The sequence below is a fragment of the Pongo abelii genome, chromosome 10 (genome assembly GCF_028885655.2).
Source record: "Pongo abelii isolate AG06213 chromosome 10, NHGRI_mPonAbe1-v2.0_pri, whole genome shotgun sequence".
Lineage (NCBI taxonomy): Eukaryota > Metazoa > Chordata > Mammalia > Primates > Hominidae > Pongo > Pongo abelii.
The window spans coordinates 23,315,048-23,340,158 of NC_071995.2; the positions used below are offsets into that span (position 1 = coordinate 23,315,048).

A 25,111-nucleotide genomic window follows, 5' to 3' on the forward strand; every position below is an offset into this window, starting at 1 on the left:
ATACAGGAATATCTTGGAGATATTATGGGTTTGGTTCCAGACCATTGCAATAAAGCGAGTCATAGGAATTTTTTGGATGCCAGGTACATCAAATGTTATGTTTAAAGTAAACTAGTCTATTAAGTGTGCAGTAGCATTATGCCCAGATAAACAATGTATATACCTTAATTTAAAAATATTGCTAAAAAATGCTAACGATTATCTGAGCCTACAGTGAGTCAATCTTTCTGTTGTTGAAGGATGTTGCGTTGAACAGTGGTGGTTGCTAAAGGTTGAGGTGGCTGTGACAGTTCCTTAAAATAAGACAACAATGAAGTTTGCCACATCATTGACTCATGAAAGATTTCTCTGTAGTGTGTGATGCTGTTTGATAGCATTTTACTCACAATTGAACATCTTTCAAAATTGAAAGTTCTCTCAATCCACTGCTTTATCGCTACATTTATGTAATTTTCTAAATTATTAGTTGTCACTTCGTGTTCATAGCATCTTTACCAAGAGTAGATTCTGTCTCATGAAACCACGTTTTTTGTTTATCCATAAGAAGCAACTCCTCATCCATTCAAGTTTATCATGAGATTGCAGTGATTCAATTACATCTTCAGGCTCCACATCTAACTTCATTCTCTTACTATTCATACCATATCTACAGTTACTTCCTCCACTGAAATCTTGAGCCCCTTAAAGTCATCCATGAGGGTTGGAATCAACTTCCAAACTCCCATTAATGTTGATATTTTGACCTCCTTCTATGAATCATGAATGTTCTGTTTTTTGTTGTTTTTTTTTGTTTTTGTTTTTTTTGTTTTTGTTTTTTTTTTGAGACGGAGTCTTGCTCTGTCACCCAGGCTGGAGAGCAGTGGTGCAATCTCGGCTCACTGCAAGCTCCACCTCCTGGGTTCACTCCATTCTCCTGCCTCAGCCTCCCAAGTAGCTGGGACTACAGGCGCCCACCACCACGCCTGGCTCATTTTTGGCATTTTTAGTAGAGACGGGGTTTCACTGTGTTACCCAGGATGGTCTCAATTTCCTGACCTCGTGATCCGCCTGCCTTGGCCTCCCAGAATCATGAATGTTCTTAATGGCATCTAGAATAGTGAATACCTTCCAGAAAGTTTTCGATTTACCTATTTCCAACAGAGGAATCACTATTGATGGCAGCAATACACCTAGAACTGTATTTTTTAAGTGATAAGACTTGAAAGTTGAAATTACGCATTGATCCATGGCTTCAGAATGGATGTTGTATTAGCAGGCATGAAAACAACATGAATCTCCTAGTACATCTCCGTCAGAACACATGGGTGACCAGGTGCATTGTTCATAAGCAGTAACATTTTGAAGGAAACTCTTTTTCTGAGCAGTAGGTTTCAACAGTTGGCTTAAAATATCCAGTAAACCATGTTATAAACAGTTGTGCTATCACCCAGCTTTTTTGTTCTATTTATACAGCACAGACATGGTAGATTTAGCATTATTCTTAAGGGTCCTAGGATTTTTAGAATGGTATTGAGGATCAGCTTCAATGTAAAATCATGGCTGCTTTAACCTTCTAACAAAAGAGTCAGCCTGTCCTTTGAAGATTTGAAGCCAGACATTGACTTCTTTCTAGCTATGAAAATCCTAGATGGCATCTTCCAATAGAAGGCTGTTTGGTCAACACTGAAAATCTGTCGTTGAGTGTAGCCACCTTCATCAATCATCTTAGCTAGATCTTCTGGATAACATGCTGCAGCTTGTACAACAGCACTTGCTGCTTTTCACCTTGCACTTTTATGTAACGGAGATGGCTTCATTCCTTAAACCTCATGAACCAACATCTGCTAGCTACCTGCTTTTCTCCTGCAGCTTCTCCATGTCTCTCAGCCTTCATAGAATTGAAGTGAGTTAGGGCCTTGCTCTGGATTTGGCTTTGGCTTAAGTTAGTGTTGTGGCCTGTTTGATCTTCTTTCCAGACCACTTGAACTTTCTTCATCTCAGAAAGAAGGCTGTTTGACTTTCTTATTATTTGTGTGTTCATTTAAGCAGCACTTTGAGTTTCCTTCTATAACTTTATATTTAAAACTTCGCTGACCATTTGGCACAAGAGTCCTAGCTTTCAGCCTATTTTGGCTTTTGACATGCTTTCCTCACTAAGCTTAATCATTGCTAGCTTTTGATTTACAGTGAGTGATGTTTGACTCTTCCTTTCACTTGAGTACTTAGGGGCCACTGTAAGTTTATTAATTGACCTAATTTCAATATTATCATGTCTCGGGGAATAGGGAGGCCCAAGAAGAGGAAGAAAGATGAGGGAACAGCTGGTTGGTGGAGTAGTCAGAACACACACAACATTTATGGATTAAGTTTTCTGTCTCTATGAGCATAGTTCACAGCCCCCCAAAACAATTACCACAATAACGTGAAAGATCACGGATTCACAGACCATCATAACAGATATAATGATAATGAAAAAGTTCGAACTATTGTGAGAATTACTAAATTGTGACACAAAGACATGAAGTCAGTAAATGCTGTTGGACAAATGGTGCCAACAGACTTGCTTGATGCAAAGTTGCCACAAACCTTCAATTTGTAATAAACAGTATCTGTGAAGTACAATAAAGCAAAGCTCAATAAAACACGGTATGCCTGTATTATATTTGGCTATCGTCACAACTTTACGGCTGACATAAATCACTCTTCTACCTGATTAGATTCTAATAGTGGAGCATTATCTCATAAATGTGGACATTTACCTGATAAAAATCATTTTTGGTGGAACATTTAGATCTATTTCCACCATAAAAATAATTCATGTAAAACTCTGACAAGAAGTTGACCTCTCAGGCCAACTATACAGGAAGCTGCTTTCCTCTGTCGGGACTGTTGGATTTGCGTACTCCAGAGTATGCCCCTGTAGAACAGACATAAGTTGGAGAAAAAAAAAAATTTATTTTTATTTTTAATACTTTAAATTAATGGCTTATTTTAAATTAAACCATTAAACCAAAATTAAATTAATGGTTTATTTTAAAGCTATTAAAATAAATTAATGGCTTATTAATTTTCTTTACATCTTGTCCTAGTTTTACTCTCATCCTTCTGATTTTCCTGCTATTAACTTTATTTTTTCCCACCCCTTTACATTTACACATCCACAAAGGTTCTAACCCACTTCTTGTTCTTTCCCAGGTATCACTTCTCTATTCATGGTTTCAGCTACAATCTCCATGCGGACGAAACTCAAATATAATCTTCAACCCCAATATTCTGTTGTGAGTTCTAGTCACATCTCAAGTTCTTCATGTTATAGGCCAGACTCCTGGACTTCATCCCTCAAGTTTCTGATTTTATGATTATTAAAATTTTATAGCTTTTCAGTTTCTCCTTTTTATCTCTATTCAGATACCAAAGCTTGAGTTTGATACTACTAACCCAGTGTCCTTTCAATTTATTCAGTACTGTCACCAGATTACTTGTTCAGATTTTTGCTAGTTATTAACCTTTTTGAAATCTTTTAGTGACTCCATGCTGACGACCACAGAATAAAACATACTTCAAACAGAACACTGTAGCCTGGTCACAACCTAATATTTCCAGCTGTCGTTCCTACAAGTTATTGTGGGCCTCTTCACCCCAGTCGTAGCTTATTCTCAAGTCCTACCTTTATCAGCATGAACAATTCATTCCTCAAAAAACTTCTGCTAAAATACCTCCAAAATCAATTTCTCTGTATGAGTATAAACCACATTGGAGTCCTTGTTTCGTTTCAATGACTCCAAGCCAAGTACAAGGAGATAATTCAGTTCTCACTGTTGCAACTACTTCCTGTGTTCCTAGTAGTAGGAAGTCTTACTCAAGAAAATATCACATGTTCAGCTCCAATACGTAAGGAACTTAGAAGTTGCCATTCCCATCCTTACATCCAGAAAAACTGGACAAACTGAAAATCAATGGCTTTTGGACCTACCAGAGAACCAAGGACTCAGGGCAAACAGCCACCCATCTGGAGAGAGATGCACATCCAGTGAGACACAAGAGCATCTGATACTTGCTTACTTTTGCCACACATCCAGCAGAAGCTCCTGGATGCCCTAAGCTGATAGGAACACTTAACTAGTAATTTTCATGAATTGCTAGACCCTGAGTATGGTCTAATGTGAGAGTGAGAAACTCCTGGTGGTTGCTGTCATGCAGGGGGCGGGCGTGGAAATACTGGAAATACTGGTATTTCCAGAAATACCAGTAGGTTCTCACAGGGAGGTTCTGAGGATTGAAGAATAATCTTCCAATGGCCCTGGTAGGAGGAGGGTAAAGAATAGTCATTGTGAAATCCTGCCAGCCCCTTCTCCCTCACAAAGGCCTTGTCTCCAGTAGAAAGGACTTCTCCCCAGAGGGCAATACTGAAAACTCGCCTAGCTAGGAGAAGGGAACTCTGCTCAACTCCAGCCCACTTTCCCGTCTCACCTAAGGGACAAAAAATCCATAGTCAGTAGGGGAGAAGGCAGCAAAGGAGTCGATTGAGAATACCATAGCCAGGGAAAATGGGGAGCAATGGGAAAAAAACTACCCCCTGGAGGAGAAATTGAAACACTTGTGAAGGTCATCTCCCAAGACACAAGCCCACTAAAAGACCAAGACACAGATGATTTTAGAATGCTCCCTCTCTTCCACACCATACACTACACCAATAAGTCTCCAATATGATAAAAGTGGATTTCAGCCAAAAAAGCTACAAGACACAGATTTTCTCTAAGGAAAAAATACAAAAGGAAGTCTTAAAGCCAAAAACAAGGACACTGAAAGAATTTGAAATCTCTGGTATCTATAGCCACAAGAAAGATTAAATCACATTTTAACTCCAAGCAAGATTAATATAATTTTTCACACTAAAGGCTTCTCTTGGTACCTATTACCTTATGCAATATATCTGGTTTTCAACAACAATAACAACAGAAATTGTAAGATATATCAAAAACAAGAAAAAGCAGGGTCTGAAGAGACAAAATAGTCATCAGGTTCAGACTCAAATATGACACAGATTCTGGTACTATCAGGCAGGCAATTTAAAATGCCGTGGTAACCAAAACACAGGTTCAGTCACTTGCCATGTGCAGCGTCCAATTAACAAAAGCAAGTTCTGGTATAAAGAAAGTGACTTTTTATTCCAAAACTTGCTTAGGGGAAGAAGTATAGGCTCTTGCCTTTAAGAGTACTGCTTTGCTTTTGGAGCAGAAAGCAAGTGCTTTTAAAGGGGGCCTGGCATGCTAGCATGAATGGCATCCAGAGGAGAAGGAGCAGGTGTGTATTAGTTTCAGTGGCTTATTTACCCCTGGGCAGTTTAGCAGGTGACTGCTGGCCCCTTCATGGGCAGATCTAGGTTGTAAAATCTTTCGAAAATTCTCCAGGTGAGAGAGAGTTTTGCAGCAGGCACACTTTGGATTGTAGATGGACTGTTTTTCGAGGCAGCCTCCTGGTGGAGAGTTCTGCTCTGGAGCTTCTGAGCACATAGTTAAATGAACGTGCCCTGCAGGGAGTATCTGATGAAGTGGTTGTAAAGACTATACTTCCATTTCTAAAGCGCTAACTAGAGAAATGGGGAAATGGAAGAAAGAGAAGAGAGTGAGAAAATAAACTCTCTCTTAGAAAAATGGGAGTATAGCCGGGCGTGGTGGCTCACACTTGTAATCCCAGCACTTTGGGAGGCCAAGGTGGGCAGATCATGAGGTCAGGAGTTCTAGACCAGCCTGACCAACGCAGTGAAACCCCATCTCTACTAAAAATACAGAAATTAGCTGGGCGTGGTGGTGGGTGCTTGTAATCCCAGCTGCTCGGGAGGCTGAGGCAGGAGAATCACTTGAACCTGGGAGGCAGAAGTTGCAGTGAGCTGAGATCGTGCCATTGCGCTCCAGCCTGGGCGACAGAACTAGACTCCATCTCAAAAAAAAAAAAAAAAAAAAAAGGAAAAGAAAAATGGGAGTATTGGGTTACGATTCCCCACTGCCAAGTTCCATTTCATTTCTAAGGGATTTAGGTGCCATATTCATTCTGGCTGCTTCCTGCTGAAAGGGACATAGTCATTGTGCATCAGAATGGAACTGATCTATTTGGAACTGGAAATATTCATGAGTACCCGTATTTACAGATGATATTGGTTGGAACATTATAGTGTGAGGTCTGGAAAGTCTATGAAAAATCCTGTCTCGCATTTCCCTACACAGTGTGCAACAGTAGTAAAATCCAAAGCAGAGAAGTATGCCTATTCTTGCAGCCGGGGCTAAACTGATAAGTAGCTTCCACCACCAGGACAATCCTGACCTGAAACTGAACGCTAACTATTGATCTAGCAATACATGGGGTTAGAAATAGCTTTGATTTGTTGGTTTGATTTGTTGGTTTGTGTTTCCTGAATTATCTTGGATCTATATGTAGCATTTAGTCTTAATTGTCACGCAGATTCCCCACTGCCAATTATAACCAGATATGTTAACAGGTTGGTTAAATATATGTTTAACGGATTATAGAAAGAGCTGTGAATATTCACGAAGGTGGTCATAAATCCTCCCTAGTTTCTGAGAATGAATCAGTTTAGTTAGCTAGCTGTGTCTCATCTAGGAGGTGGCATTGCAGATGGGCTAGTCCTCTGTATGTGATGAAGGTAAACAGATTTTTAATAAGAGGCATTTCTATAGAAACAGAAGAAAAACAAAGGTTAATGTTGGGCGCAATTTATCCAGATGTTAGACTCAAAGCATCTTTAGTTACAGAGGAGGGCGGTAGCAGCCTGACACATTTTTCTCTCCCGTATTACGAGGAATAAGGTAGTAGTGATTTCATCAAGTCCAAATCAGAAAAATGGAAGAAGACCAGGCACAGTCTTACACCTGTAATCCCAGCAATTTGGGAGGCTGAGGCAGGTGGATCACTTGAGGTCAGGAGTTCAAGACCAGCCTGGTCAACATGGTGAAACTCTGTCTCTACTAAAAATACAAAAGTTAGCTTAGGTATGCTCACCTGTTGTCCCAGCTACTCAGGAGGTTGAGGTAGGAGAATTGCTTGAACCTGGGAGGTAGAGTTTGCAGTGAGCCAAGATCATGCCAAAGATCACTTTGCTACTCCAGCCTGGGTAACAAAGTGAGAGTTTGTCTTAAAAAAAAAAAAATGGAAAAGGAATTTGAAAGCATTAGTTTAGGGATCTGTAACCCAGAAAGAATTCAGGATTTAGTCCAAATTGCAGAAAATAATAAAAACTCTAAAACAACGGACAAAACTAGAATCAAACAACAGGTGTACTATAGTTTTTTCTGAAATATAATTTTTCTCTCCCCAGTTCCTGTTATTACTAAAGACAAATCATAATAGGACAAATTTATTTGCAAAATAAGTTTTAGTTTTATTATACTTGGCCTGATTATTCACAGAAAGTGCAGCAAGAATAATTATTTGTCATATTGGCTCCTTTTAAAATTGGCTTTGCTGAGATTTTTACTTATAAGAAACCTTAAATTGACCTTTTAAAACCTTGAGCACAGCCACAGACTTATCTGTACTTGCAAATACCTGCATGAATTGGGTGAATTCCTCTTCTTGAGGTCTCAAGATAATTTGGGGCTCTTGGGCCTGTCACAAAGTGACATTCTTTACCTACTACAGGTCAGGAAATCCTTTGCAGGGACTGCATGGACAAGGTGTGAGGCCAGTTTTTTCCAAGAGGCTTTAATTGGCTCTATAAGTCAACTTTGATTCCTTAAAGCAGTCTATTTATACCTGGAAGTATGCCATTTCAGTCAAATCCTTGGTAAAATAACCAGTGTCTCCAATGGTGTCCTTTCACAGAAGAAAACAGATTCTTCTTGAACATATGCAGATAACTATACTGCCATAAATTAAGTATACTTACAAATAGTTTTCAAATTCTGGAGAAATCAGGTAAAAAGAAAGAAAAATTCTCCGAATTTTGCTCAGAGGAGTGTATTTTACTCAACTGTTAAAAGCTGTAAATAGCTCAAAAGGAAAAAGGTTTTTTGGACTCTGAAAAATCAAAGAATTAGCAGTGTTTCAAACAAAGTGTCATAAAGATTATTTCAGTCTTCCATTAGTTCAGTCTATGTAATTTAGTCCTGTTCTGTTTGATATTCATAAATGCATTAGCTTTTTATGGGAGTTTTAGAAGTTTTTTTTTCTTTATTCTAATGTCAAAATCTCTAGTTATTAGAAACCTGCCTTCAAGAGCACCTGTCAGAGTCCTATAGCTGGTTATAAAACCACCTTTGAAAAGAATCAGAATAAAATAACAATTATGGATGACAAAAGTCTCAGAATAGCCACAAAGACACAATCAACAAGGAAATCTGGCTATGTGGCACATAGTAATTTAGCATAACAATCATAATTATTACTGATAACATGCGTTAAGACATATCAGAATTACAGGAATCTTATACAATTTTGGAACACATGCTCAAAACATATTTATATAACTCAAAGAACTGTAAACACCACTTTATATTTGACAGTGTTTCCTGTATGGTTTTTATATACCAAATAAGCCAAATATGTCTCTTTTAGACTTTAAGGGACCTGATTTGAAAAGGTTAACCAGGTTAAAAAAAAATAACTTAATTTAGAATTTGACTTTCGAAAGTTTGTCAAATATCAAAGGTTTAAACACTTGGTATTGCAAAATAAAATCTCATGTCACTATAAGTAAAAGGGAAAAATCTTTACTTGTTGATAGAGGATAGACAGCTTTTCAAATAAAACCCAATAAAGACAGTATGAGGCCAACTGAATCTATCTCTTCTTTCCTTTCTTTTTTCTGTCCTTTATTCAAAAGGCAAACAAAATATTTTTTATTATTTTTTAATATTACACAAAAATTTGTTCAAAAGAGCCAAATTTCACCTTTGCATTAGTGTACTATTAATGTTAAACCCAATTTTCAATAAAACCTTATAAACAAATCTATCCAATCTTAATTAATTTGACCATAAGGTAAAATTTTCATAAATTTTTTATAATCCTTTACAATGTTGTGTTAAAGATCAGATCAACTTTCTAAGAAAACCTTATTATTCAGACACATGGGCCCAGATTCTGGTCCTGCATCAGTGTGCTTTTATTTTAATGTTTGATTTATGGAAAAACTAAATAATCCCTTTCAAATTTTAGCCAGCTTTCTCACACTCATAGAACTTCTATTACAAGATTAATCTCTCACAAATCTTCCACAATTTCTTTAAACTTTCAGTTTTGTTCTATTGTTCTTTTAGCTTAGGCCAATCCTTAAAAACCTCGGGATTAGACCAAATTACATTCCCTTTAACAAAAACCATATCATACTTATATGCCTTCTTATAACCTTTTACCAAAACCACGTTCTACTTTCCTTATATATCTTGCCTGTGAAACTGTTTCTCCAGTAGTCTCAATTACATGTTACAATGTTAATTCTCAGCAACGTTTATTTTTTGTGAAAAACCTGGTAAGTAATTGTAACCATATATTGGATTATAAAGCCCAGGACAAGGGACAGAGCTGCAGACAACTGTCTGACTCTTCCAGCCTAGGTAGGGAACCTACCTAACTCAGTTTGTCCCTAGACCTTACCTAGAATCTAATAGCTGTAAAACACGCAGGTCAAATAATTATTATAACTCATAAAAGTATTTTATGACCTTAAAGCATCTAGCATCAGGTGAGCACTCAGAGTACCTGGTTTTAACTTTGTATCACTGAAAGAGGAACTGAACAGGTAGAAAAAACACTCTTGAATCTCCGATGCCACCCCTTGCCCCCTGCCCCGACCCACTGTGGCAGCAGCAGTGTGGGGCAAAGAGTGTCTCTGAGTCCTGGGGGAGGGAGAGCATTCCAATTGTAAGGCGTTGAACTCAGTGCTGCCCTGTTATAGCAGAAAGAAAAAAATCAGAGCAAATTCAGCTGATGCCTGTCTACAGAGGGAGCATTTAAACCAGCCCTAGCCAGAGGGAAATCACTGATCCCAACTGTCAGACCTTGAGTTCCTACAAGCCTTGCCACCACGAGCTAAAGTGTTCTGAGGCGCTAAATCAACTTGAAAGGCAGTTGAGGCCACAAGGACTGCAACACCTAGGAGAGTCCTGGTGCTGGACTGGGTCAAGAGACAGTGGACTGGAGGGGCACGTGACCTACTAGACACCAGCTGGGGCGGCTAAAGGAGTTCTGGCATCCCCCCTCCCCTAATCCCAGGTTGCACAGCTCCTGGCTCCAAAAGAAACCCCTTCCTTATAAAAAAGAAGAAAAAAACCCAAACTCAACTTTTCTTCCCTCAGTTTCAAAACAGTTTCCAACGTTTACATTCTAGTTAGACCACATGAGTCCTATCTCAGCACCAGCAGCTTAGTAACAGCATATTTAAAGCAGGGAGAAAAGAAGAGAAAAGGAAAGACAGCCTGCACAGGAGCCAGGCCTATGCTCCTATGAAGTTCGTACTGGGCATAGGAACCAGGTTTCACAAGGCGGGTGTGAGAAAGAAAGAAGAAAAAAAAAGGTAAAGTGACCAGATGGAAACTTGGGAACCTTCCAACCATTACACAGTGTGGGGGCACCAGGCCCACCATTCTCATTTCCCAGGGAGAGTCTCAGCACCCTAGGTGGGCAGCTCTCTGAGATAGTCAGGAGGGTGAAATGGGAGGTAAAGAGCAAAGAAAGGCAATAGGGCCCATACAAAACAGTCATTCATTCACACATGCAAATGGTGTGCTTCCAAATGAGTCCCCAGTCAAGGGTCTGGGTGAGGTCCTGAATCCCCCGCCCCAGTTCCAAATGGCTCCACAGGAAGCTGAGTCTGAGCCAAGTTCCTATGGAACTTCATATTCAAATAAATACAAATGCATAAAATGCTCAAATGCTATCACTAGCAGCCAAGTCTTAAATACAACAGGGCCTTGGGCCAGGCGTGGTGGTTCAAGCCTGTAATCCTAGCACTTTGGGAGGCCAAGGTGGGCGGATCACCTGAGGTCAGGAGTTCAAGACCAGCCTGATCAACATGGAGAAACCCCATCTCTTCTAAAATACAAAAATTAGTGGTGCATGATGGCGGGTGCCTGTAATCCCAGATACTTGGGAGGCTGAGATGGGAGAATCGCTTGAACCCGGGTGATGGTGGTTGCAGTGAGCCAAGATTGGGCCACTGCACTCCAGCCTGGGCAGCGGAGCAAGACTCCATCTCAAAAAAAAAAAATAATATATATAGCAGGGCCCCAGCGACACCCCAAAAGAGCCAAGTCTTAAATAGGGCAAGGCCCCAGTGATACCTCAAAAGAGCCACCCAGTTTGGGTACACTCCAACTACTCACTCAGTTTCAAAGTTTGTCAGCGTCTTAAGAGGCCATTTTGCTTGTACCAGTGAAGCACCAAAGGCAGCAGATGTCATGCCATGAGGCAAAAAGGAGCTTCCCCCAAAACAAATTCATTTTTGGCAGCTTCTGGGAAGTTTCCTAATGTTCCCATTATGGGGTCTGCTAGCCATGAGCAGCTGGCACTCACAGGTGACCCCACACCTCACCTGGTAGTGAAACTGGGCTGACAAACTTAGCTCACCCAGGGCATGAAGTACTTCCCCATATGAGCCACAACAATTGTAACCAAAACACAAGTCCAGTCACTCCCCACTCCACATTTTGTAACCAAAACACAAGTCCAGTCACTCCAATTAACAGGAGAAAGGTATAAAGAAAGTGACATTTTATTCCAAAGCTTGCTTAGGGGAAGAAGAGCAGGATCTTGTCTTTATGGGTACCACTTCACTTTTGGAGCAGAAAGTGGGGTGCTTTTAAAGGGGGCCCAGCATGCTGGCATGAATGACATGCAGAGGAGGCAGTGAGCAGGTGGGGGTTCTGCATACTAGCTTCGGTGCCTTACCTACTGGGTGGTCAAGCTGGTAACTGCTGGTCCCTTTGTGGACAAGACTAGGTTGTAAAAGCAGCAGAAAATTCTCCAGCTGGGAGAGAGTTTCACAGTGGAAATACCTTAGGTAGTAGATGGACTGTTGTTTCTTTAGGCAGCCTCCCGGTAGGAGAGTTTCACTCTGGAGCTTCTAAGAACATAGTTAAATAAACTTGCCCTCTCGGGAGTGTCTGGTGAAGAGGAGGTAAAGGCTATAACTGCATTTCTAAAGACCTAAGTAGGAAGTGGGGAAAAGAAGGAGAGAGAGAAGAAGAAAGAGAGTAAAAAACTCTCTCTTAGAAAAATGAGGGTACTCAGTTACACTATGATTAATTAAAAAAGGGGTGGAAAGAAGTACACAACATGTAAAATCAGATAGATAATGTCAATACAAACAGAAACTATAAGAAAGAATCAAAAGGAATGCTAGAAATCAAAGAAACAGTAGCAGAAATGAGGAATGCCTTTAGGTGGTTTATCAGTAGACTTGAGATAGCTAAGGAAAGAATAGGTAAACTTGAATATTAGTCAATTTTTTTTTTTCTGATATGGAGTCTCACTCTGTTGCCCAGGCTGGAGTGCAGTGGCATGATCTTGGCTCACTGCAAGCTCCACCTCCCAGGTTCAAGAGATTCTCCCGCCTCAGCCTCCCAAGTAACTGGGATTACAGGCATGCACCACCACGCCCGGCTAATTTTTGTATTTTTAGTAGAGACGGGGTTTCACCATGTTGGTCAGCTGGTCTCGAACTCCTGACCTCATGATCCACCCGCCTCGGCCTCCCAAAGTGCTGAGATTACAGGCGTGAGCCACTGCACCTGGCCAGAATATTGCTCAATTTTAAAAGTTCCCAAACTGAAAAACAGAAGGAAAATAAATTTTAAAAAAGAATAGAATATGCAAGAACTGTGGGCCAATATCAAAAGGTATAACTGAATACCAGAAGGATAAGAAATAGAACAGGACAGAAGAAATATTTGAAATAATACGTGGCTAAGAACTCCCAAAACTAATGACGAACACCAAAGCCAACCTTTCTGTGGCTAAGCTTCCTGGCTCTAATTGAAGACAATAACGGTATCATCAAACTACAGATCCAGGAAGCTCAGACAAGGCCAAAACAAACAATTAAAAATAAAATCCTACAACCAGGCATTTCATATTCAAACTGCAGCAAATCAAAGACAAAGAAAATCTTGAAGGAAGCCAGAAGGAAAAAAAAAAAAAAAAAACAGAAGTAAGGATACGGATTATATCAGATTTGGCTTCAGAAACCATGCAGGCAAGAAGAGTGAGGTGAAATTTTTGAGATGCTGAAACAAACCCTGTCAACCTATATTTCTATATCCAGCAAAATTTTCCTTCAACGGTGAAAAATAAAGCCTGTTGTAGAGAAAACTGAGGGATTTCATTGCCAGCAGACCGGCCCTGCAAAAATGTTAAAGATATTCTTCAGAGAGAAAAAAAATGATATAGGTCAAAAATTATACAAAGAAAAGCATTAGAAAAGGAATAAGTGAAATTAAAATAACATTTTTAATTGATCTAAAAGATAGCTATTTAAAGTAATAATAGTAACAATGTATAGGGTGACTATAGCATATGGACAAGTGAAATAATTGACACCAATGTCACAAGGAATGGGAGGAATGAATCGGGAGTACAGTCTTATAAAGTTACATAATGTTATTTGAAGATGGACTTATTTTAAAATATATATTGTAAACCCTAGGGATATTACTAAATTTTTTATAAAAGATATATGATACACCAAGTAAAGATATAAAATCAAATCATACAAAATGTTTAATTAACCCCAGAGAAGTCAGAAAAACAGCAGGAGAAAGAAATAAACAACAAATGCAATGAATAGAAAACAATTACAAAGATGGTAAATTTTAATGCAACTATATCAACAATCACTTTAAATATGAATGTTCTAAACACACCAGAGACTGTCAGGTTGGATTAAAAAAAAAAAAAAACTAGACTTAGCTGTGTGCTGGCTACCACAAACCTACTTTAAATTTAAAGACTCAGAAAAGTTAAAAACAAAGTGATAGGAAAAGAAATTCCATGCTAAATCGATCAAACAACAATATCATATGCTCTGTCAGTTATCAACTATATAGCAAACTGCTTCAAAGCATGTTTGCCTGAAAAAATAACTATTTTTTCATAATTCTGTGGATCAGCAATTTGGGCTAAGGTAAGTAGAGTTGTTTTCATGGTCTCACTCTGTGGTTGCAGTCAGCTGATAGTGGGAATCGATGAACAGTCCAAGTCAATTTCCCTCACACGTATCTGCTGGTGTCTGGGCTGTTCTCTTCTTGCAGTCTTTCAACTTTAAGGAAACTAGTTTAAGTGTCTTAACATGGCAGTCTCTGAGCAGCTGGAAGCTGAGATTGGATGCTGCAACATTTTTTGATAACTTCCCCGGAAGTCACACAATGTTACTTCAGCCTCAATTTTACTGGTCAAAGTGAGTCAAGTTTCTGACCACCCAGCTCAGATCAAGGGGTCAGAAGATGGAGTCTACTTTCTAATGGAAGGAGTTTAATTGTTAATGCATTATATATGATGATATGTCTGGGTCTGGAAATTTGAGAAGCTGAAAAGGGAAAGATCTTTTTGAGGGTTTTTATTATAATTAGTTTGCATTTTATAATTTGGACAAGTTTAGCCAACCTTTCCATGGCTAAGCTTCCTTGCTCTAATTGAAGATAATAACAGTATCACCTCATAGGATTGTGAAGATTCAATGAGATAATACACTTAGCATGTTTAGAGGAGTACCTGGCTCACGTAGGGCCTCTAAATGTTTATTATTATTGGCAATAAATGAGCTTAGTTTCTAGCTTCAACATTGTCACGAACTAGCTAAGGTATGCTTTTCAAGCCATTTAACACCCCCAAGCCAGTTTATTTGACTATAATCTGAGGCGCTTATAATAGATGATCTCTATTGTCCCTTCTAATTGTCCCTTCTAATTCTACAGATGCAAATGTACTAATGTTTTACTTAGAAGAAATATTTCACATGGAAGAAACATATATCATATTTATGATTAACATGAGCATTTAAGGCTCTGGGGATGATTGGCTACAAATTATAGTGCAGAAGTCTTAAATTTCTTAGTACATCAGTAAACTTAGAAAAGAAATATTCCTTATTATTATTTATGTATTTATTTGTAGAGATGAGGTGTCACTACATTACCAGGCTGGTCTTGAACTCCTGTGCTGGAGCCATCCATCCGCCTTGGCCTCCCGAAGAGCTGGGAGCACAGGCATGAGCCACTGCATCCAGCCAGTACTCTGTATTAAACCATGATTCTTTGAAGGAGAAGAGCTATCAAAAGTAAGTAATTTTATTTGTGAAGATTGTTTACCTTTTCTCAATTTAACAATGAAGCATTTAGCATGTCAAAGATTATTATATTTCCTGAAATTATTAGGTTGGTGCAAATGTAATTGTGGTTAATGGCAAAAACCACAATTACATTTGCCCCAACCTAATAAAAAGCCAAATAAGGCACAAGCTCAACACCTTGGCAAACAAACATAGGGGAATGGGATGAGATGAGTCTGGCGAGGTGAATAAACAGAGGCCAGATTGTACTGGTTTTTGTGAGTTACATTAAGACATTTTTGCTTTATCCTGAAAATAAGGGTAGAGAGAGACCCTTAAAGGGCTTGAAGCAGAAAAATCTTTTTAAGTGGAGGTGAAATTTGAGCTGGATCTTAAACTAGAAAATTTCATTGGTGTCAAAGGACAATATCGAAAAAAATGGAGTTAACATTTGTGTTCAGATAATGGAAGAGGTCGTTATCTGTATAGGCCTGAAAGGATCTACAAGGTAATGGTAAGAAATGAGACCAGAAACACAGGACCGAATTGGAGATGACCTTCAAAAGAAAATGCTTGATTCCTGTGTTGACTTTGAAATGCTCAATTTCCTTCTAATCCAATCTATTCCACTACCACTTTACTTGTCTACTTTATGCTTTCTATTCCCTTTGTAAAACTCTCAGTGACTCCATGCTGCCCACAGAAGAAGGTAAACAATTCCCAGTCCAAGTGTTATAGTTCCCTTTTGTATCCTTCCTGCCACTCCGCCCTGATTATGAAACCAGCAGACAGCCAGACGTTAGCCCTCCTCTCCTTCCCCCAACCCCTGCCCATTCTTCTCTTAAAGCCCTCTCTTCCTTCACAGCCTTAAGTATATATCGAAGTGTTCATTGGCTTAATACTTACCTTTAAGTTACAGAAGATCAAAAAGCCTGTTTATTTTGCTGGCATCATATTGCATCAGTGTGGTGGATGCTGTGGTGGGCCATAGAGCTCACCCTTGAGCCTGGAGGTCTTATCCCCCCCAGCTGCTGGGAGTGTTGTCAGTAGACAAGCCTCAGCTGTCAGGCCTCTTCAGCGCTGCCTCACCTAAGGTTACTCCCTTTCTGGGAGTAGCCCACATCCAATGACTCGATGGAGGCAGAGGATAAAAGCCCTGCTTCATTACCCCAAGAATGGACAACACTGAGAGGCCAGGCTAGCTTCAGAGCTCTGTGTGAGTCAACTGAGGCTGTATAGGAACCATCTCCTATCTCTCTCCACAATCCTCCTTCTTCGTTTTCCATCTACAAGTGCGATCCCAGGAGCCTGCCTTCACAAACATCATGGACATTAATCTCCCTCCCCAAGTCTGTTTCTCAACCCAGGACACCAGGAAATATTTTTGAATGAGCAAGTGAAATAATGTACAAAATATCCTATACCTTTTGGGATGGGTACTGGCTAAAGTAATTACTGTTATCTGAATTGCCAAGCTAAGCATGTTAATGATTTTCTAATTATTTAAAGGACCATGTGTGAAGTCTTAATAATCTCTGTTGTACTCTCCTGCATTTGGTCATTGGTTCTTTGCTATATACTGATCCAAATCACTTTTTCCAAGTTTAAAAGCTTTTTTTTTTTTTTTTTTTAGGAATGTGTCACCCTTGATAACCTGGTGGTTTTACCTGCCTGAACTGGTTGGGAAAGTTCTACTAAATACGGTACTAAAGAAAGTTGGTTTGTCCACATTTCGTTGGTGATATTCCCAGTGTAGAACCTTTTCATGCTTTGTTATTGAATAGCTCTCAAAATTTAAAGTTGATGCAATATTATTTGTATGCTGATGAAAATACTTGATGTATTTTTAAAATTTCAGTGGTTGACATTTTGGCCACTGGGTGTCATCACAGATCTAGGTTTTAAAATGTGCAGTTGTCACTTGCTGATTGAAATTAACTAATAGAGTCTGATGAGGCTTAATGGCACATCTTCATCATTTGACCTTCATATATCGAGTGTCAATCTCCACTATAGGAAATTGTTTATAAAGTACAATTTGGATACTTTTTAGTCTTTCTTTACAACAAATCACATGGATAGAAGATTTCTTCTAACAATGTCTGGAGTGAGACTTGAGTGGGGAGTGTGGTGGGAAGGCTGAGATAGAAAGAGGACATGTAAATGATTAAACTACTGCCTTACTAGAGGACCAGCACGAACCAAAAAGAAAGATGTATTCCCAGCCTGGCACGGTGGCTCAAGCCTGTAATCCCAGTGCTTTGGGAGGCCAAGGCAGGTGGATCACTTAAGTCCAGGGCTGTGAGACCAGCCTGGCCAACATGACGAAACCCCGTCTCTACTAAAAATACAAAAACAATTAGCCAGGCATGGTGGCGCACGCATCTAATCCCAGCTACTTGGGAGTCTGAGGAACAAGAATCGCTTGAATCCGGGAGGCAGAGGTTGCAGTGAGCCGAGATCGTGCCACTGCACTCCAGCCTGGGTAACAGAGCAAGACTGTCTCAAAACACACACACACACACACACACACACACACACACACACACAGACACACACACACACACACACACACGTATTCCCTAAGCTACCCAGATCTATCACCTGGTTACCTCAGGCCATTACCATGACCTCTATCTTAATTTCTTTTAATCCTCACAACCTCTATAAAGCACTTTTATTTCATTTATTTTACAGATGTGGAAATTGAGGCACAGAAAGATTAATAATTATACCCAGGGTCAGACACTAGGTGCTAGATCCAAAATTTAAGACAGAGAACATTCCCAAGGGTAGCAGATTATACCTTGGCGAAGGCTTAGGTAGTGTTTCCTCAAAGATGGTCCCTCAACCACTTTCATCAAAATCATATAGTAATTGTTAAAATATATATTCCAGCACCTTCCCAGTGCTACTAAATCAAAACTTCTGGGATAACATCTGGGAATTGGCATGTTAGTAAAATTCCATCAGATGACTTTTATGCACACTGAGTTGTGAGAATCTACTAGAGGAATGAAATTGTGAAGGCCCCCTTTTCTGGGAAGGAAGGAGAGAGAGCAGCCCTCTGAAAGCACAGCAGGATGGAATCCAGGCTCAGGAACCATCCTATAGTCTCTTTAATAGATACTCCGTGTGCATTGGAGATCTTCTTCCTGATTACCAACAAGCCTCAGGTGGCCTCATCCCACCCATCTGCCTCCAGACATACACCTGTTCGTTGGTAGAGACTCTAACTCACTCAAGTCACTGTGGGGAGCTTCTAGCACATTCAGATGCCTTGAATAACCCAGACCAATCAAACCAGTGTCTTTTGGTATGAGGCTCAGATAATTGCTATTAAAAATATTTTTCCCCTGTGATTCTCATGTGCAGCCAGAGTTGACTACTACTGTTCCTGAGCAACAATTCCCAAGTGGAATTTTAAACAATTACTTCAGAGGTAATTAGCATGCTCATATTTTGCAAAATGTGCTTTGAGAAACGGTCTAAAAGAATATGAATGTACAACTGGGAAAAGAATACCAGTGAAGTTAAAAAAGTTGGACTATGACTTCTCTAGGCAACATTAAACTAAGGCTGGTTTTGTGGCTCTGGAGACTGGGCAGCTTTGGACCATAAAGAGGGTGAGTGGTCTGTCAAGGAGCCATCATGTTCAGCCATAGTCTGTCGCTCATGCCTGACCCACCTGGCCAGAGGGTCATATTTTGCAAAATATGAGACCCAGCTGGCTATGTGGGCATGCTGGACACATGCCCACCAGAACAATTGTACATTAGGTGTACCTATTGTGTCTGAGGGAACATTGCTTACCTATTGCAGTCTGAGGCTCCATTTTGAGCCCCATTCCTGGGTCCCCCAACACACAGATTCATATCTGCAGACCTCTATCATCACACTTTTCTTATTTAATAGTCACCCTTCACTTCTGTATGGAGGCTCAGAAGAGATGACACCGTCTGGCTTAATCATCAGTATTTTCAGAGTTTGGTACAGCTCCTGGAGTCCCTTCTAAAGGACTTCCTATCCTTCCTTCATCACTGTAAAAAACAGTGGGATAATTCTTCAAAATGAAACCCCTTTGTGCCCGCTTATCAGAAAACCTGAAGTACCTATGAGAGCCAGAGTAGATGACTGTGGCTGGGGAGTGACCTCACATCTCTTTATCCTGTTCCATACACTTGCACCACATTCCTTATTCTCTGTGTTTCCAAGGGGTGGTGACCCTGAGGGAGGCATTTCAGGGCGTGGAAATGGTACTGACCTGGATGGGCCCCCAAGGAGTCTTTCTGTACTATTTCCTCATTTTATAGAAATAAATATATTACTTCTTAAGTTTACTTCAAGTTTCATGTCTTATATTTTATAGCAGAAACCCAGGCCTAGAAAAGCCTTTGTAGAGCCAACACTTATGAATGACGCCAAGAGTTCACATGAGCCTACAGATTACCCTTCGTATATCAAATGAGGCCCGACTAGCCCACTGACTAGGTGTCCTTCCTGCCATACTTGTCCCTTTGCTGATTGGCATCCTAGAAGGAGTACTGTGGCAAGGCCTGTCACTACAGCCTCATTACTCTTTGGGCCTCAGCTTTATTTATATTTTGTAGAGGACTCAAGGAATTCCTATTTAGGTTTTATGAATCTCAGGGAGGATACTACTCCATTAGGTACAGAAACATTATAACCTCAGTTGAAATTAGAAGCTGAACTCTCATAAGATGGGATAGTTGGCCTTTATTGTATGAGCAAAAGAATGAAATATTTATTGAATTGTCTAGAACTGCCTTTTGAAGCAAAATTAACATTATTAGTTTATATATTTACCTGATGCCTTTAAAATATTTCTGTCTGGAGCAAATAAACTTCTCTATATCATTTTCCAGCTCAGCCGTATACTACCTAGCAAGATTTAGCTGGTCACACTAATTTACTTTAATTAAAATTCCCTTGGACCAGTTACTCAGAAGTATGCTCTCTTTCTAAAACCCAGTTAGTCATCACTAGGATGTTCTCTCCCTACCTGCCTGAATCTCCCTTCAGCTGTCATTTATACAGACCCGGTAGACTGTGAAACTTTCACAAAATGAAGGAGCAATCTAACTAATGGAGAACATCTAAAGACCTATATCTTCTCATCTCTATTAAGCCAAATTGATACTGATATAATCCATTGAAAGAAATAGCAAATTTGAATTGAGTAAGAGGACATTTTTAGAAATATACATACAAATACGTGTTTATCATAGATACAAATTGTCTCAGATGTGAACTGCAGTTATTAATTGCAGGCTAAGAATTTCCTTTTCAGCCCAGCAATAATAATATACAGCCAGTCAACAATTAGGGATGAGTAAACTCTCACAGCTACACAGCAAGAGTCATGATTATTTAAAATTACTAATGATTATATTGCAATTGAACCAAAACTGCTCAAATTTATTTACCTAAAAATCTGTTTAGTTATACCTTGTGTTCCTCATACTTTGGAAATGTGGCAATCCACTGTTCTTATCTAAATTGGGCACAGCATTTGCCTGTAATTAGTTTCCTAATTGGTTACTCGTGGGGCTAGGTGTGTGGATGACTCCTTATTTACTCAAGTGTCATGTTGCTTTTCATCCAAAGTAGCCATAAGGGCCACTTCCTCTGTTAAATGGAAATTCCACCTAGGCCTGTACCTGTGCATCTAGGAAAAAACCAACAATTCTTTTATTAAACTAAAGTATAAAAATAAATAAAACCAATGTGAACATTGTTTAAATGCTACATTATCCTTCTTTAACACTGATTTCCAGCTACTTGATATGGTTTGGCTCTGTGTCCCCACCCAAATCTCATGTCAAATTGTAATCCTCATGTGTCAGGGGAGGCACCTGGTGGGAAGTGACTGGATTATGGGGGAAGATTTCCCCATGCTGTTCTCATGATAGTGAGTGAGTTCTCATGAGATCTGATGGTTTAAAAGTATGGCACTTCCCCCTTCGCTCACTCTGTCAAGCATAAGACATGCTTGCTTCCCTTTCGCTCTCTGCCATGATTATAAGTTTCCTGAGGCCTCTCAGTAATGCTTCCTGTTAAACCTGTGGAACTGTGAGTCAATTAAACCTCTTTTCTTTATAAATTACCCAGTCTCAGGTAGTTCTTTATAGCAGTGTGAAAACACACTAATACACCTGACTTTAATTGGTATCTTATAAATCTGTGAATGAGCTGCTTAAAGGCAGAAAGAGATTCTGTTCTATAGTCTTACACTTTACAAGGAGAAATTATCAAAGAGAAAAGGCTAAAATACATTGAGTGAAACCCACCAACCTCTCTGCCAGATGTGTTTATCATATAGATAGTAGCTACAGGCTGGTTTTATAATTTATAACTGATTTTTGCTTACCTTTATGTTTGAAGGAGGATGGGTAAAATTTCTTATTACACTCAAAATGGATTAAGAGGTACTGAAAGGCAAGAATGAATAACATATTGTGACTGGTTTGATTTGGAAAGTGGAGGAAAAGCAAAGAATTAAGTGACACTAAGCATTTATGCCTACAGGATCAGGAAGCTGCACAGTAGATAAAAAGACAGGAGTGTGTTTATTCATTCTTCAAATCATGCATTAATTCATTCATTCTTCCATGCTACACACATTTACTGAACAATTTCTGTGGAAAATACACTGCATCAGTCCCTGAAGAGGCTGGTTATGAGCTCTCTGTATGTTTACAATAAAATGAGGGAAAAAAGGTTTACACAATGTGAAACAGCTAAATGATAATGGAAGAGAACATATGATTAGGTTAAAAACAAAGAATTGACTAATGCAGACATGAAGTACTAGGAGAATACAAAAATAGGATCAATGTGGGTTGCAGTATTGGAACTGAGTTTTTCTAGAAGACATTTAAGTTGGTCCATGAGCTCATTCACAACCAACATTTGTTAAACATCTATTATGAGTGCTGTACTTGGCTAGGTGTGCTGAAGGATGCAAAAATGAACAGCACATGAACTCTAATTGGCAAGAACTTTACAAACTAGAATGGCAGGTGGACATTTACTTAATAACACAAGGCTCAAATGATAAAATATGAAAAGTAAAATATAAGTGAAGAGTCTATGGAGAGTCAATGAGGAAGAAATGAAAAATAACAGGGGCAAGGAGTGGGGACTATCAGAGAAGGTTGTCATAGAACTGGTGTTAATCGACTATGGGATGAAATGCCTGTGAGCCACAAACAAATGCTTGGGTGGGAGAAAGTGCTGGTTGATAAACCTTAAAAGAATCATTCACATTTAGCAGTTACTCATTGACAACAAAGGGGCAAGGGTAGAGTAGGGAAAGGAAGAGAAGAGTGAAAAATATAAATGACAGAGAGAATCAGTAGGGGAATAGTGGAAGGTAGCTTGGATGGGGAAACGCGTATCGAGTTGCTCTTAGGAAATGAAAAAGCAAAGTCAGAGTTTGTGGGGACAGATCAGGGAGAAATCCTTTCTGAAAAGGGAAAAACCCCAGTGGACACGGACATCAGGCAGTCAGTCTGCAGCAGTCTCCAGGACTACCAGGATAGATTTAATCCACCTGGCTGGCTTGACTGGCAATTTCTTCCACTCTTTGGGCAATGATCCAGGAGATGAATGAAGGATGAGTAGTAAGACTGAAAGAACTTACCCAAGTCTATTTGTACATTCTCGGACCTTGCTCTGCCCTCCAAAAGCAGAGCCCCTCCCCTTCCCAATGGGTGTAAGTTAAAGTTAGGGAAGATGGCATTCTCACTAAAATCTAGATACCCAGTGATTAGGTACTTTGTACCTGATATCTACGAGTAAAGAAAAAAATAAGTGACCCCTTAGGATATTTTAGCTTTATTTGGCCTCTTTAATGAAAGAACCAACCATTTACAATTTACATTGTTGTATTTGTGTGCACTAAGACACAACTCCTGGGTGGTATTTATTATTGAAGTATTGAACTCATGGGTACAGAATAAACTTTGACAAAATAATTCTTCTAAAGTTTCATTTTAGAAAGATTAACCAGGAAAATGATTTTAAAACTGGTTATTAAAATTTTTATGAAAAAGAAAAAGCTAAGGATAATTCTCAACATCATATACAGTTGGGTATCATTAAACTGTCTCAGTGGAAGCAAGCCAAGTAATGACCAGCATCTACATCTATTGTATGCTCTGACTTGCAGGATCGATATGTCTTAATTTATATCCTAAGCTATGTCAGCCACTATCAGAAGTCCAAGATTCCCAGGTCATTCATCATCATACAGATGCTCATTACCATAATGTTCTATAAATCTTCTAATCTGATGCAACTTCCCACTGGAACCCAGCAAAAACTGCAGCAGTCAGAAAGATTCTTATATACAACCAACTACCTGGTGTCTAATAGACACTTCAAAGAGCATGGCCAAAACAGAAGTCTTTAATCACTTGCTTCCTACCCACCCACTAAAATCATTCTGCTATCAAGCCTTCTGATATGGTTTGGCTCTGTGTCCCCACCCAAATCTCACCTTGAATTGTAATCCCCACATGTCAGAAGGGGGGTCTGGTGAGAGGTGATTGGATCATGGGGACGAATATCTCCCTTGCTGTTCTTGTGATAGTGAGTTCTCATGAGATCTGATGATTTAAAAGTGTGGCGCTTCCCTCTTCACTCTCTCTCTCCTGCTCCAGCATGGTAAGATGTGCCTTACTTCCCCTTCCACCATGATTTGATTTTAAGTTTCCTGAGGCTTCCCCAGTCATGTGGAACTGTGAGTCAATTAAACCTCTTTTCTATACGAGTTACCCAGTCTCAGGTAGTTCTTCATAGTCGTGTGAAAATGGACTAATACACCTTCACACCTAAATAAGTGCCATCCTCAGATATTCAGTTGATGAGCCAAAAATCTAGTCTTTATCATCTATTTCTTTCTGTCTCTTACATCTATTATAGGTTAACCAGCTCAATATCCATATTATATCCTGAAAATGTCCATTTCTCACCATCTCCATTGCTCTAATAATAGTCCAAGATGCCTCTTCTCTCACCTACACCATTGCAATAGCCTTTTATCCCTGCACCTCTGCCCTTGACCCCTTAGGTCCATCTTCCATCTAGCAGTTGAGCAATCTTTCAAAAGTGTCTATTAGAATGTCTCACTCCCTTGTGGAAAATCCTCCACCTAGAATAAAATCCAAACTCTTTGCCACGCTTCCAAGCTCATCCAGCCCCATTTATCACCCACATTGGATTTCCTAGGTCACCTTAAGTTCTTTGGCCAAACACACCAGCTAAGGCAGTCACTGTCTACTGCATTAACCTTATTTTATCTTCTTTATAGCACATATTGGTACCTAGCATATCTCATATGTTTACTTTTTAAAATTATTTTTATTTTTTGAGACAGAGTCTCACTCTGTCACCCAGGCTGGAGTGCAGTGGCATGATCTCAGCTCACTGAAACCTTTGCTTCCTGGGTTCAAATGATTCTCATGCCTCAGCCTCCTGAGTAGCTGGGACTATAGGCACATGCCACCACGCGTGACTAATTTTTGTATTTTTATTAGAGACAAGATTTCGCCATATTGGCCAGGCTGGTCTGGAACTCCTGACCTCAAGTGATCCACCCACGTCAGCCTCCCAAAGTGCTGGGATTACAGGCCTGAGCCACCATGTCCAGTCTCATACGTTTACTTTTTAAAAAAACAACTACATATCTACCTCCTCCAGAATGTAAGCATCTTGACAGCAGGGACTCCAAGTTTTTCATGTGCCCATACAATCTAAGATAGAGCCTGGAACATAAAATGTGCTCAACAATATTTTTGACTCATGGATAATACACTGGAAATTAAG

The 25,111-nt window shown here is 39.6% G+C and overlaps 1 protein-coding gene across 2 annotated transcripts in view; it reads right to left on the bottom strand.

The window, feature by feature from the left end:
• The window catches only part of ST8SIA1 (ST8 alpha-N-acetyl-neuraminide alpha-2,8-sialyltransferase 1), a 260,653-nt gene that overhangs the window by 3,121 nt on the left and 232,421 nt on the right, over positions 1–25,111 (bottom strand). Inside the window, exon 6 of one of the 2 annotated variants that reach the window (XM_054526947.1) lies at positions 21,595–21,711. The exons of the other annotated variant lie outside the window; for it this stretch is intronic. Within the exon in view, the coding sequence (XP_054382922.1) occupies positions 21,610–21,711 (102 nt within the window). The 3' untranslated portion in view covers positions 21,595–21,609. Of the gene's footprint in view, positions 1–21,594; positions 21,712–25,111 lie in introns of those variants that run through there. 2 annotated transcript variants of the gene reach the window in all.